Source organism: Sinohyriopsis cumingii, chromosome 10 (genome assembly GCF_028554795.1).
Source record: "Sinohyriopsis cumingii isolate HCF-2022 chromosome 10, ASM2855479v2, whole genome shotgun sequence".
Taxonomy (NCBI): Eukaryota; Metazoa; Mollusca; class Bivalvia; order Unionida; family Unionidae; genus Sinohyriopsis; species Sinohyriopsis cumingii.
The window spans coordinates 34,099,679-34,114,341 of NC_142970.1; the positions used below are offsets into that span (position 1 = coordinate 34,099,679).

The following is a 14,663-nucleotide window of genomic DNA, read 5'->3' on the forward strand; positions in this document are numbered from 1 at the left end:
GTCATGTAAACGATTTTATTTTGTGGATACCATTTTTCTACTTATAGTCACTGTGATCTTGAAGCTCATAGATGAGAATTACTAGGCTGCCATGCGAGTGTGTCTGCTATGCATGAGTGTATATAACACTGACTCAGTATCATCATATTTTGGAGATGTGTGCTTAGTCATGATGGAATATGGACTGGCATGTGCAGACAAGGCAATGGGTGCCATTTACCTGTGGACATGGGTTTGAATCTCTGTACAGTATGAATAAAAAAGTTTGCTAACCTGTATAACAGTATAATTTATATTCAATATATATATATCACAGTGACCTTATTTAAAGAGGGTAACACAATTAGCTAAGAACTAATCTACCTTGAGGCCCTCATACAAAGGAATTTATTTATTTTAGCTGCATCTCTTGGATATATTGGGTTTGGAAGAAGGAAATGGAGTGGGCATTTCCAATCTCAACTGGAATACTATTCCAGAACAAAGTTCCAGAGTATTGTAAACTTTTTAAAAATAATTCCTTATTTGGTTTGGGAATTTTATACTGTTAGGTAGACATGGACTGCAGGTGGGGGAATAGTACCATGGAAGCCTATACTGGAATAGTGATTATAAATATTCAGGAGCACTATCATGGGATATCCTGTACATGATACAGTCTTTTCTCAGACATATTCGGTCTTTAATAGGTAATATTTTTAACTTACCAGCTAAATTTTCCTTGCTTTCTTTCTGGATTGATATTAGACCTAATGCTCTTTTATTAAGATGTGCCATTTTTGCTATGTCTTTATCATTTGAATTACTCCATAATGTATTACAGTAGTCTAAACAGGGTTGTATGTAACTGTTATAAAATAGTTTTCTGTTCCTTTCAGGAAGAAAATGTCTTATCCTACTGAGAAGCCATAGACACTTGAATTGACTTTTTTACTGATATGTTTCATATGTTCAGTCCATGATAGGTTATTATCTACCAGAACACCATGTAGTCTATCATGACAGACCATTTGCAAATTTTTATCCTTCCATGTCAGACACAGTTCATCACTATCAAGATTTGTCCTTTTTTTGCTGTGTTAAGTAATATTTTAGTTGTACCAGTATTTACCACTATGCCATTGAATGTGCATCAGTTTTCAGTTTGTTTATGGCATTCTGTAAAGAAATTTCGAGTTCATGCTTTGTGTTTTGGATGTCTGACAATGTTGTGTCATCTGCATAAAGATCTGTAGATGATATTGAGTCTCTCAGTAAAAGTGGTAGGTTATTAATAAATATTAAAAAAACAGTAATGGACCACGAATTGAGCCTTGTGGTACTCCATATCTAATTGTTCCAGGTTCAGACAGAACATTATTTATGTAAACATGTTGTGTTCTCTTACTTAAGTATGAAGCAAACCATCTAATAGTTCTTTCATCACATTGGTAGATTTTCAGTTTCTTCAAAAGCTTTCCTGAAATCTACAACTACAGATCCTACCTTGGTCAAGTGCTTGAAGCCATTTATCAGTTTGGGAGATCAAGGCAGCCTCACACAAACATTCCCATCTAAAGCCTGATTAGGGTGTAACAGCAAGTGTTTGACATGAATGAGTCATGGACATGTTTTTCAATCAATTTTGACAAGTTTGGTAGTATCGAGATTGGTTGGTAGTTATCAGCATCATCCTTAGAACAAGATTTGTGAATAGGAGTAACTTTTGCAGTTTTCCATATTTTGTGTCAGATGAGGTAGCAATACTTAAATTGATATGAATGTTATGCTCTCTACATACATCCCAACCCCTGGCAAGGAAAAAGTGTAATCTAAGTGGACAAAAAGAGTAATCAGTGCAGAAAAAGAGTAATCCACATATAACATGACAAAAATTCAATGAGCATATGTACAAAATGATTTATTTATCCCTCTGGACTTTTAACATCAATTACTGCTTCAAGTTTTCGTATATAACACTTTGAGCTTTAAAAAGCAACAGACTCTCATACTACATTTCAAAACACTTTGTACCAGCTGAGACTATAAATGTTTTGCACACCAGTAGAGCACAAAGTGCTGGGTTATTACACAGCCTGGATCTAAATTCAGTTTTACTTTTGCTAACAATGCTGAACAATCTCTCACAGTCAGCATTAGAATGGTAAAAAAAAAATATTCCTTTCATAACCTGACAAAGAAGAGGAAATTTATATCTTCCAGTTATTGGGTCTTTTAGCTGCCAAAAAAGATGAAAAACTTAACTCTCTCCACATGAAGCACATTGTCATGTAGAGTGCCAACTTGATACTTCAGGAGTTCTCCTTCTAATTTATCAGCAGCCTTTCCTGCAGCATGGTACATCATATAACAGAGACAACCTGATATGAACAATACTGGAGACATTTTTCAAAATATAGAATGCAACTTCTTTATGAATTGCAGTCATCACTGATGCAGCATCAGCTGAAAATCCCACACAGTTCTGACAACTTATATTTATTCAAAGCATTATCAAGCAAATAAAAAATTGTTTTCTCCAGTGGAATTTACTGTTAATTCTTGTAATGAAAGAAGAGTACTCTGACTTTGCCTTTTTCATTGTCAAAGTCTCTTACACAGACTGGGTACAACTTTTTGTCATCATAATCACTACTCCTCTCTGTTGCAATACTAAACAGCCCAATTTTCACAGCTTCTGCAATTTTAAGTGAAATATCTTCTGCTAAACACCTAACAATATTAGATGATTTTGTTCTTGCACATGCATACTTTCTGCAACTTTGGAAATAGGAAACATCCATTTGAACAAAGGACCAATGTAATCTTCTACTGCTAGGGGTAGTCTGTGTTCTTTTAAGAACTCGGTACATAATGCCACTGCATTTATAAAATTTGAGTCCACATTTAGGTCTGCAGTAAAAAAGAAGTTACCTTAGTACTGGAGTTAGTAAAATGAGCTAATTCAAGGTTTCTTTGTTTTACCACCATGACCAATATTAAAATCCTTTCCACACAGCCTGCAAGGGGCATGAAGCTGCCCTAGAATGGAACACTGTAATATGTAGTTTATGTATTTATCTCTGAATCAATTATTCATCTTTTCTAATCCATCTATGGAATTATTTGAAAAACATTTTTGCTCTAACACATGCATCTACTAGAATAAATCTGATTTGACTTTTAGCACCAAATACCTAGACTGGTTCTGTACCAGTTATCAATTTGAACAAAGAATCTGCTAGCAAAGATTACAAGTTAGAAAACCAGTCTGTTCTCTCCTAACTAAGCCATACAGCTGTTATAAATAGAAACCAAGGTCAAAAGTTTGAAAGTAGAACCAGCATATTTCTTAGAAATAGGGCAACTGCTATAAATAGAACATAATACTGTTAGGAAAGTGCATGTAAGCCTACAGATAAGTGTACTCTTATGTTGTAGTTACATAGAAGCCATCATTTCTAGAATACGGTCTGTGGAATTAATGGGATGTTAACAAAAATGAGAAAACAGATTATTAATTTCTTTTGGAGGGAGATATATCCATAACGTGTAATCTGAATACATTTACGCATAAGACGTAATTAATGTAGTGGAAAAAAGTGTAATGATTATGCTAAAAGTGTAATGGTTGGCATGTATGTATCTACAATAGCAGAGGCAGAAGATTTAATAAGTTGTGGACCAACCTGTAGCTTTTTTGGTATCACGTTCACTGAGACATACCTCCTTAGAGATTTTGCTGCAGAAGAACTTTTTCAATTCATTCAAGTTGTTTTCTATCACTGGTTCTTTTAACTTTGTGGTAATGTTGGTGAAAACATCATTGAAAACATTTGCAATGTCAGTGTCTGTGGTGCCATTTACAAGAAGTAAGTGAATTTTATGTGTCTGATATTTGTGTGTTCCTCCAGGGAGTTCATTCAAGACTTTCCAAATGGAGTTTGTGTTGCTCTTTTTGTTTTCAAGCAATGATTGATAATAAGATTTTTTAGCTTTTTTAGTCACACTTATTTTATTTCTTCATACTTTATATTGTGCATGGTTTCCCATAGCCTTGAATTGGTCTCATGTTTTCATAGCATCTAAGATTTCAGTAGGAAGCCAATTAGGTTGGATTTCATTCTTTACTCAATGTACTTTCAGTGGTGCATGCTCAGAGACTACATCCATGAATAAGTCAGTCCACACCCTCAGAGAGTCATCTATGCCATCCAAATATTCCATGGAACTTTATACAGGTCATTAAGAAATTGTTCTTCATTAAAAAATTTTAATGATCTGTAAGTGATTGTTTTGTGTGTATTTTTCTTATTTTTCTTGCATTTAAATTTTTTGTCAAAAAAGTAGGATAGTGATCACTAAGACCAACATTCGGTACATTAACACAAGCCATATTGTCTGGTAGGTTTCTGTTACCCTTGTGGGCTCATTTACCGGCTGGTCTAGGCCTAATGATTCAATAAATTCCATCCAGTTGTTCCTTATTTGAGTATTGAGAAGATCCTTATTTATATCACCGAATATATATGTTTCTTTCTCCTGTGCAAAAAACATTTTCATTTGTTTCAAAATGTTATCATTCCAGATTGCTTTGGAGGAAGGTGACCTATAAATGAAACAAACTAGGAATGATTTAGCATTATTTTGAGAAAATTTTCACCCAGATACTCTCAATTTCATGTGACTCCAAGTCAAGTCACCTTTCTGCATTTACGTCTTCCCTAATGTATACAACAAGACCTCCCCTGCTGTCCCTGTCCCTGCATAATGGTTTATTGTAGCCTTGACAGTGAAATAGATTATCATTGTGGTTAGCATTTATTTTGGTTTCAGTGAGTCCTTGAACATGTACATTATTTTCCTTGGAACACAACATTAACTTAATCTGGTATATTTTTCCCGCTATATCTTGTACCTTTAAGAGACCTATGTTAAAACCTTTTGTATTTAGTTTCATATAAATTATATGTTTGTCATCATGCAATGGGGTACTCACTAAGATTATCTCCATACTACTTGTATCATTCTGACATCCTATTTCTATATTTAAATGATCATATATATTAGCGTCTTCAATGTCACAAAAAGACCCTTGAAAATCCATTAACTGTTGCATTTAATATATTGTGTCAATTGAATAGTTAGAAACAAGTGTCTCACTAAGTACATTTAGATTTGCTGTAAATGAAACATTGGCATTCTCCTCATTGCCAGCTTCCAAGTATGTATTGTTAAGCATATTTGATTTAATTTTATCTTACTTAATATAAGTTTATTTCAATTGAATTGTTTGTCAGTTTTAAAATTATTTATTTTTCATTACATGATATTGTAATGTAAATTTATTCACTAGAGATGATACTTTTTTCAGAATATAGTTTGACCATGACTGTTCGTTTTATAAACACCAGATGTTGATCTAAATCCTGACCTTGATTCAAAATTTGTAGCAACCACTGAAACAAGTTTTATTTTTATTTTAAAATGATTGGTTGTAGTTGAGGTCATGATGGGACTATGTGTTTAAGATGAAAACAATTTTTTTTTAAAATTGTATTTCCTAGAGTAAAATGATTGGTTTTCATCTGGGCCACATTGAGTGGATGTGATCTTTAACAAGTACCTAATTTCTACGAGCTTTGAGAACATGATCACGTGACCCCCTGTTTACATTTTAGAAGACAATATAACCTATGTTTTGGAGAATTATTCTCAGCTGCAGCTGGGCGTTCTCTTGCAATGGAAGTTAGAGGCCCCGAGTGGCCGAGTGGTCTAAAGCACTCTCTGTCACGAATCATTGCCATGTCACCTCTGTCTGCGTGGGTTCAAATCTCGGATTTGGCTAACGTGAGTATGTGAGAAAGCTTGCCAGTAGCTTCTCATGGGTCAAAGGTTCTTTCTGGGGTATTCCTGGGTTCCTCCTCCACCATTAATATTGGCTGCCATGTATAGCCTATCATGTGCTGAAAAATGGTGTTAAACCCAACAACAACAACACTGGAAGTTGCATGTTGTGCTGTTTGGAGTTATTTCAAATTACTTGGATTCAAAAGGATTAATTCTGTTATTTTTCTGGAAAATATGTGTGCTCATGTGAAATTGTTGAACAAGGACAGTTTTTTATAAAAATTTATTCAAGTATCCCAAACCGGAGTGATAATTCTTGTTTCTACATGGAACTGTAGACTTCAACACTACAGATTGCAGCAAACATTATCATCTTCCATCTTAGATTCTTCATCAGGATTCAAACTTGGAACATTTTGTTATTAGGACTTCAGAAATTTTATTTGTGGATTATTCTTGGATTTGATTCGATAAAACCGTAAGTTAATATTTTGTCATCTTTATAGGGAAATAAATTATTTTATTTTTTCAAAGCTTGTTGTTCTCACTCTTTCTTGTGTTACTGTTTATTTGAGTCTAAACACATGACATAAGAGTATAATACACTGATTGACAGAGTCTTTGTTTGTGTCCATATTTACGGCATATGAAGCACTCACTCTGTTTGCCAAGATGGCATACATGTGCCATGTGCCCAGTTTCTCCACAGTAGAGACAGTACTCTTCATTACAGTGCCTGAAAATGGGGGCATATGTGTTAATATTTTCTCAGTAGTTGAGAGGTTCCTTTTCTGCTTAAATGAATTTTGTCTCTGTGGTAGAGACTTAGGTTGACATCCTGGTTCTGAAGAAATAAGATGTGTATTGTGGAATGTACTGTATAATGAAGTCTTCACATAGGTCAATTATCAGATCATTGATTTCTTTCACCTTGGTGTCCACACAAGGGAGTCCTGATATCGTTATTTTACATGTATTTGGGCTGCAATACCTAGAGGCATACTGTAAACTTTCAAAATCTGTTCTAATTTGATTTAGTGACCTTCTCTCACTGGCATCATTTCCACCTCTATACACACACACACATGTGTATGTATGTATGTATGTATGTATGTGTATATATATATATATATATATATATATATATATATATATATATATGTCTGTTTTGATTTCCCTTCCAATTCCTGACTAGCTGCATTCCACTGCAAACTCTTTTATATTAACACTAATAAGATTTATTTTCAAAAGTCTGTCAAGAGCATCAAAGCTCAGCCTACATTGCAGGTTTTTATTAATTCCGATGTGAAAATCCTAACACTCCACATCTGACACTGGAAGTACATGTGAAATTTCTATCAAATGAATCACATCTGGGTACTGTCCATTTACTAAAACTAATTTTATTTGCAATTCATCTCCTGTTATAAACAATTTACTTCTATATTCATTACTTCATTGGTCATAATCACAGTGATCTCCAGGCTGACTGCAATGTTGTAATAAGTGATCAGATTGTCCATGTGATCATAACAAAACATTGGAACGTCAATAGCATTTGCATGAAAAGTGTAAAGCTCAAACACAGTGAAAACATTCAAACTTGCATGGTCCATCTATCAAATATAATTGCATGAATAATCTATATATACTGTACTGCTTAGACTGGTAGATATTGTCACGTGACAAATACTTCAGTCCTCGCCCCTCTGAACGCTTTGTAAAGAAACTCATTCCAGAGCATTCCAGATGGGTCTGAGAGATGTACAGCTTCTAGCAATATAAAAACCCATCCACATGTTGCTTAATGGTAATGTACAGCAAATCTCCTGTCTGCAAACATCTGCTAAGAGTTACAACTGTTATCCTGATTATGCTTCTTGTCTGCAAACATTGGCTACGGGTTATAATTGTTTTCTTTATTAAGCTAAAACTTTCACATGGTCAGTAGTGTTCTCTCAAGCAATAAAACTAGGACTGACACCTATAATTGTCTGATATAAGGCATATATAAGCCTACCAATAAAAGCAAATAAAACATAAAAACTCTCAAATAAAAAACATCTTTACAGCAATGCCGATGTTTGAAAATTACTGATTAAGTTGCCCTTCTCTACCCCCATTTAGCTAGCTAAATGTGAGCAATTACACCTTGAGGCAATTTACACATCTACTGATTGCCATGGATTGCCCCACAAAGAAATGAGTAAACTAGACCCTGTTACCTCTGAAATATTTTAAGCAGCAAAACTATTATGATTGTCCAACAAAGAAACAATCTCTGAACTATACATAAACAAATCATACACAATCTGATATAATGAAATTTGGGATATCCCATGACTGATAACCAACTGCTACAAGTATGTACTACTGGTTTTTATCTGAAAATGCAATTGTAATTAAAACATTTGTATATATTTGTGTATTTCTAAGAGTGGGAGTCAAAACTGAAAACCCTTCTTGCAAATGGTTACTACAAAGGAAAATTGCTGGCATATTCAACAATTATCCATCCAACAATTCAGGTGAAGATACTGTAAAAGATGGATGGACAGATAGAGGGTGTCAACATATCTCATGCTAAAAAGTGTAAAGTTCAAGCAAGAATGACATCAATTACATTTCATCTACATCAGCTTTCAAGATGAGCTGTAATTTTATCAACTAAGATTATAAACACTGTTAGAACTGAACAATTTCTTTCCCTCGAGTTTAAGCCAGTGACAACATAAGATAGCAATTTATATCCTGGGAAAAAAACTCACCTTCTCTGGTTGCCTCTCCTAAAAGTCCCCCTGCTGTAGAATCTATTTGCTGCTTGGTCCTGGGCACTCCATCAAATACTGAAACACATTTTCAAGTTCTCAAGATGTACACTGCATAAAACACATACAACACTTCTGAAAAAAGGTAAGGCATATATGAAGGTATAAATTCTGTCACAATCTTTACTCATCTGCATATATGATAAAGATGGTATGGAACAGGTAACACTGCTGTATTCCATTCAGAGAAACAGACAGATTTTTCACTCTCCTAAGCTCTCATCAAGGTCCAAAAATATCTATTTCACAGACTACTTCTATAAAATATATATGCTCCAATTTTAACTACATATTCCACATATAGGTACAATGTTTTCAAACAGTTATTAAAAACCATGCATAGCAAGAGATCCAACATCACTCATCAGACATCTGAATAACAGTCAAATGCAAGAGCAGTTGGCCAAGAAATCTGCATTGGTAGAATGAAGAAACCTTTTCCAATTCTGATGATTACACATTATAAAAACTGTTTCAAGGTTCACCTATTTTTTTAAAAATCTTAATGTTTGTTGGGATAGCAATATCATTTCTCCAATACTTAAAATCCTTTATGGATTGAGTCTATCAAATTTGGTAAAATTCCTGCATTCACATAGGGCAGTACATGTACCACTAATTCAAAACTGAGGGTACATGAATATATTATGGGCTATAGTGGTTTCAAAATTATATCTGTGGTATAATTATAGTGTAATATGTATCAATCATCATGTAATACAGTACACACATTATGGATTATGGATTGTCCACTCAGTCTGGTGGATATGGGTGGGGTGGGTGAATCAAGTGCCCACTACAGGTAGTGGCTGTCCATGCAGTCTGGTGGAAATCCATTCAATCTAGTGGTTGACTGCCACCAATTTTATCACAGCCATAATGGGTTTAATGGCAGCCCTCAATGATTCTATTGTATTCACTGTGAGTCAACACACTAAACAAACAGATGGGGGAACCTCGATGCTGTAAACCTGACAATGGCAGGTATTAATATTTATACCTCTACCAGTACAACTCAACAGGTGTAACATTTCTTGTTTTATTTATCAGTGGCCTACTACGGGATACAAAAAGATGAACGCAAATAGTGTCACAAAAAAAAGGTTTAAAATTTCTTGGGTATCTTCCCAAAAGCGTCCATGACAGAGAATACAGCAGATACATTTCTGTTGACTGATTACATGCACATGTATCTGTTAGCATATATAGATGTGGAAATTTACACACAGTCCTGCATCATTCATGTCATGAACAAAGTGATTTCAATGAGCAAAATTACTCTCTGTCATCACTTTTTCCACAAGTAAACATGCTTTACCAGGCACTGGCTGAGAAGTGGCATTCTTTCTTTGAAGTTAGCCACTATGCCTGATACTGTAGCTTCCTACCTCGAGACAACAAAAGTCAGTTGGACAATTCCTAACAGAAACTGTTCACTGTCACACATTGATGATTCAAACTGCAACAGAGATGCTGCCAGGATTTTATCTAAACAGGGGATCTCCTCCACCCTTGTCACAAAAATACAGGGGGAGTATAAAAAAGGAGCTGGAGGAGGAAACAGCCAACAGTTCAATATTTTCTTAACACTTCAATATCCATCTCTCTTTCTTCTTGCGCCACTGTCAGAGATCTACTGAAATTAAAAATCTTCAAACATGTCACATGTAGTTTTATAACTTGTACAGGCATTAATCTGTTGATTGTTTCTAAAATCTATATGTGCCTTATCTGTTCATCAATACTGTTCTGCGCTGAGAATCCCCTTGCACAGTACACTATCTAAAGAGTCATATCTTTGTCAGCTTGAACAAGTTGGGAACTGTTCTTTATGGTTGTTATGTACAATTTTCCAAAGCCTATAAATATGGTTATGTCCACCAAAGATTCGCTTTCTTAAATCAGTGCTTTGCTGACTATTATGCCATAGAAACATTTGGGTTTCAAGTCCATCACTGCTATAGTGTACTTTCTAAGACAGATATTTTAATCAAATAAATATTTTTACCTTATAACTTCAATTTAGATTCTAATAGTTATTCAATTTACTTACCTTATAGGGCTATAGTACTTTCTGAACAAAATCCAGCAGAGATAAAATGTTTTAGAAAAGAAATGAAAATTCCCCTCTACTTTTAAAACATATTTTAATTAGGTTCTTTATTCTGCCTTTTCAACATTTTTAACACCAGTGAAACAGGAGTTGGCCTGCATGCTGCTTTTGTCCATCCAGAATGTACATCGGACTCTTATTCAACATCATTTTCAGGTTCAAAATAACCCACTGGTAACTTCATTAACTCTTTTCTAGCTCCAATAATATGATATATTTAATAACTTTAAACATCTCTATCATCAGCAATTATTTGCTGAATGAAATTGTCAACTGAAGATAAACCACATCTGGAATCAGCCATTTCGGTGTCCTAGGTAGCTCATATTTTAAACATACATTTGTAAAACTTCCTTTATGCAAGATTAAATTGTTTGACAGAATGCTTGTTCTAGGCCCAATTTGGCAAGCAAATATAATTTAACAACCATTTATGTCAAATCTAAGAACTCTTACGTGTAAACAGTTGCCTACCTGTAAAGAGACATGTCATGACAAGTGCTATGTACCCTCTACCGGCAGAGTGACTTATGCCATGATAAGCACTCTAAGGGTTAACAATTAAATAATGTTGTATACTGCACATAGTATATTTTTATACGTGTAACTTTAAACTAATCTGTGGTAGTTCTCATGCATCATTGCTCTCCAAGTAAATGAATTCATACAAATTTTGTGCAATTCCTGCATTTGTGCAACCTGGCAGCATCTCTGCTGCACATTAATTCTTGAATGAAAATGTCACAAAACCAAGCACCTTAAAACTAAAACAATGATAGTAAAAACCCAATTTAGACTGAGAAACTAATTTGATGTCATATTCTCATATTATGGTGCAAAACAGTTCTATAGTGACATATGAAAAGCTAATTATAATTATTCTGTATTTTCCTAAATAGAAACTGATGACTGAACTTAAATTTAGAAAAAAATGTTCAATAGCCTTGATTTATGTTTTTACTTAGTTATATTTACTCTAAAAATCATAACGTGTACATGAAGAAACTAGTTGAAGCAATAATAATCGAAGGTTAACTGAGAAGATATAAATGTACACAGTATAGAAAAAAAGGATGGTGATCATTTTCTCTAATCTTATTCATTCTTACATTATTTAAACCAGGTAAGAAAACAATTAGCTTAAAAGAATTACCATCAATGAAAAGATGTTCTTGTATGATATTCAGCAGTAGATTCAGTTGCTTCTCCTGTAGGTGACGTTTTAAATGTGTGTAGGAGTCTCTGGACATTTTTATAACAAATTTACTGGATCTGAAAAGTACAACATGAAAATCAATGCATGCACTGCAATGTCTCTTAAGCTGCACAAAAACATTTCACATTTACTTACAGAACAAAGATATAAAGACAGATTTAATTGGCTGTTCCACTAAAACATAGGCAACCTGATGAAAGAATCTCAGCAGGTTTGTGTGTGCATATTACAATATTTGCTCAAATGCCATACACATGTAAAACTACTTTCTCAAGGGCACTGAATATCCCATGTAAAAGCAATCTCTGATATTCTTGAGTGATATATTCTGTTCCCTTGATAACAATATATTCTGATAACTTGCAAACCCACTTATAACACTGTATGTGGTAAATGTGAAACAATACACCTGTGACATGTATCAATATGATACAGGACACACAGCATGCAATATCATACTATCTATACATATGAAATTGATGGTCTCTCAGTCTTTGGAAGGTAGGTGGTTCCCTTTAATGTAGGCTGACATAGTGGTTGTATTTCCAGTATGCAGATTACAGAGAGACATATATTTATCATATATTTATATGCAATCCTCATCAATGACAAGATAACAATAATACTTTCAAACAGACTACCTGTTGGTTTTCTTCACCGTTTTAGGCCATTTAATGGTGGTACCATTTAATTCACTTTAGCCACAGGGCCCATTGTTTTACACTGCATGAACGCTTTGAAAATATCTTGTTACCGTTTCATGTCCACTTAAACTTGGAAGCCAATATGATGTTATCTCAAAACAGTAAAAATAATTCATTTTGAGTTCACAGATATTATCTTTTGGTTACATCTTCTCTAAAAAAAAGGATTTTCACTAATATAAACATACTTTTTTAAATCTGAAGTTAACTGACTACTATGCCAGATTTCTTATCTTTTCCATAATGCTGTGTTAGGGTTATTAGTCCATCAAAGTGATAGTCTGCTCATGCAGATAGAAGTATTCAAATAAATATCTTTACTTCTTAGTTTAATTTTTTTAATTTTTCATCCTTATTTATTTAGTTTATCTTAACCCTGATATGGCTATATGGTTTTGTACTATATGATCTGTTAACATGTACATCCGACTCGTATTTAACACAACTTTCAGGCTCACAATCACTCAGTGGTATCTCCATTAACAGTTTCCCATCTCCATTAATCTGACATACTTCATAACTTTAAAAATTACTGTCATCATCACTATCATCAGCCAGTATTTGTCGAATGAAAATGTAATAAACCATGCCAGGAATCATCCAATTTGGGTTTACTAGGTAGCCCGTATTTTAAAGAAGCATTTGTAAAACTTCCTTCATGGAAGGTTCAAACTATGCCATAATGCTTATTCCTGGGCACAATGAGCCAATCAAATTTAGTTTAACAACCACTCATGTCATACTTGAAGAACCCAGCTGTGTAAACAGTTGCCTACCCGAAAAACAGATGCCACAACTAGAACGGTGATATAAAATTGGTATATTTTGTAGAGCATTTTCAAATGCTGGACTTTCAACTAATCTTCTGGAGTTCTTGTGCATAAACTCTTCTCCAAATGTGCGAATTCGTACAAATTTTGCACAGTACATGCAATCAAACAGCATCTCTTGTAAGTACTTTACATATTATTTAATTACTTGTGCATGAAGTTTCTATGCTGCTTTGCCAATATTTCCTGTAAGTCATACAGGGAATAAGCTACATTAATTTTTGATTCATGGTTATTGTTTAACATGGACCAGAACGAGCAATAACCACACAAGGTGGTAATAACCACACAAGGTGGCAACATAATAACCATCACTGTCAACCTAGGTTTCTAACTCTAAATCTAACCGACTATCAAAAAACAGCAGAGTTTTATTCAAAATTATGCAAGACGACGTTTAGACTGCACATACCCTGGAGTCTGAAAGCACTACTGACCTGTACCATGGAAACGCCTCCCGAGCCTAAACCATTCCTCCACTACCACTACCAAGACACCAAATACCATACATGCAGTGCACGCCCTAACAAGCAGTATAAGCGAACGTATGCTGGGTCCAATCCCACTCGTCGCAAACATAGCAAATGAAAACATGAGTGTGTGTTGGGTCCAATCCCACTCAATAAGGTCCTACACTCAGATCACTAGGAGCTCAATAGTACCTCGATCTGACGGCCTAATTAATAAGTGTTCTGTGAACACATAAAAGCCTGGGGGATTTGGCTCTCCTTCCTTCCCCCAGGAGCAATTAAAAAGCCAGTGATACATGCTCCTAGTGAGATCACATCACTTAAATTCAAATTTCTTCCTTCCTTCCTTCCGAGTAATAACCACCAATGAGAGTTGTTGTTGTTGGGTTTAACGCCATTTTTCAGCACACGATAGGCTATGTATGGCGGCCAGCATTAATGGTGGAGGAAGAACCTGAGAAAATCCCAGGAAGAACCACTGACCCACGAGAAGCTACTGGCAAGCTTTCTCACATAGCCACATTGGTCGAATCCTAGACTCGAACCCACGCAGACAGAGGTGAGATGGCAGTGATCCATAACGGAGAGCGCTTTAGACCACTCGGCCACACAGGGCCCCCAATGAGAGTTGAATACAGCATATTTCATCATGCTACAAAATGGTAGTGTAGTT

At 34.8% G+C, this 14,663-nt stretch overlaps 1 protein-coding gene across 4 annotated transcripts in view; it reads right to left on the reverse strand.

Moving 5' to 3' along the window:
- The window catches only part of LOC149789856 (transcription initiation factor TFIID subunit 5-like), a 227,465-nt gene that overhangs the window by 128,787 nt on the left and 84,015 nt on the right, over nt 1-14,663 (reverse strand). For all 4 annotated transcript variants that reach the window (XM_089971839.1, XM_089971841.1, XM_089971838.1 and 1 more), the window contains exons 6-7: nt 11,924-12,042; nt 8,598-8,675 (exon numbers count right to left, since the gene is read on the reverse strand). In XM_089971839.1, the coding sequence (XP_089827965.1) occupies nt 8,598-8,675; nt 11,924-12,042 (197 nt within the window). The remainder of the gene's footprint in view (nt 1-8,597; nt 8,676-11,923; nt 12,043-14,663) is intronic.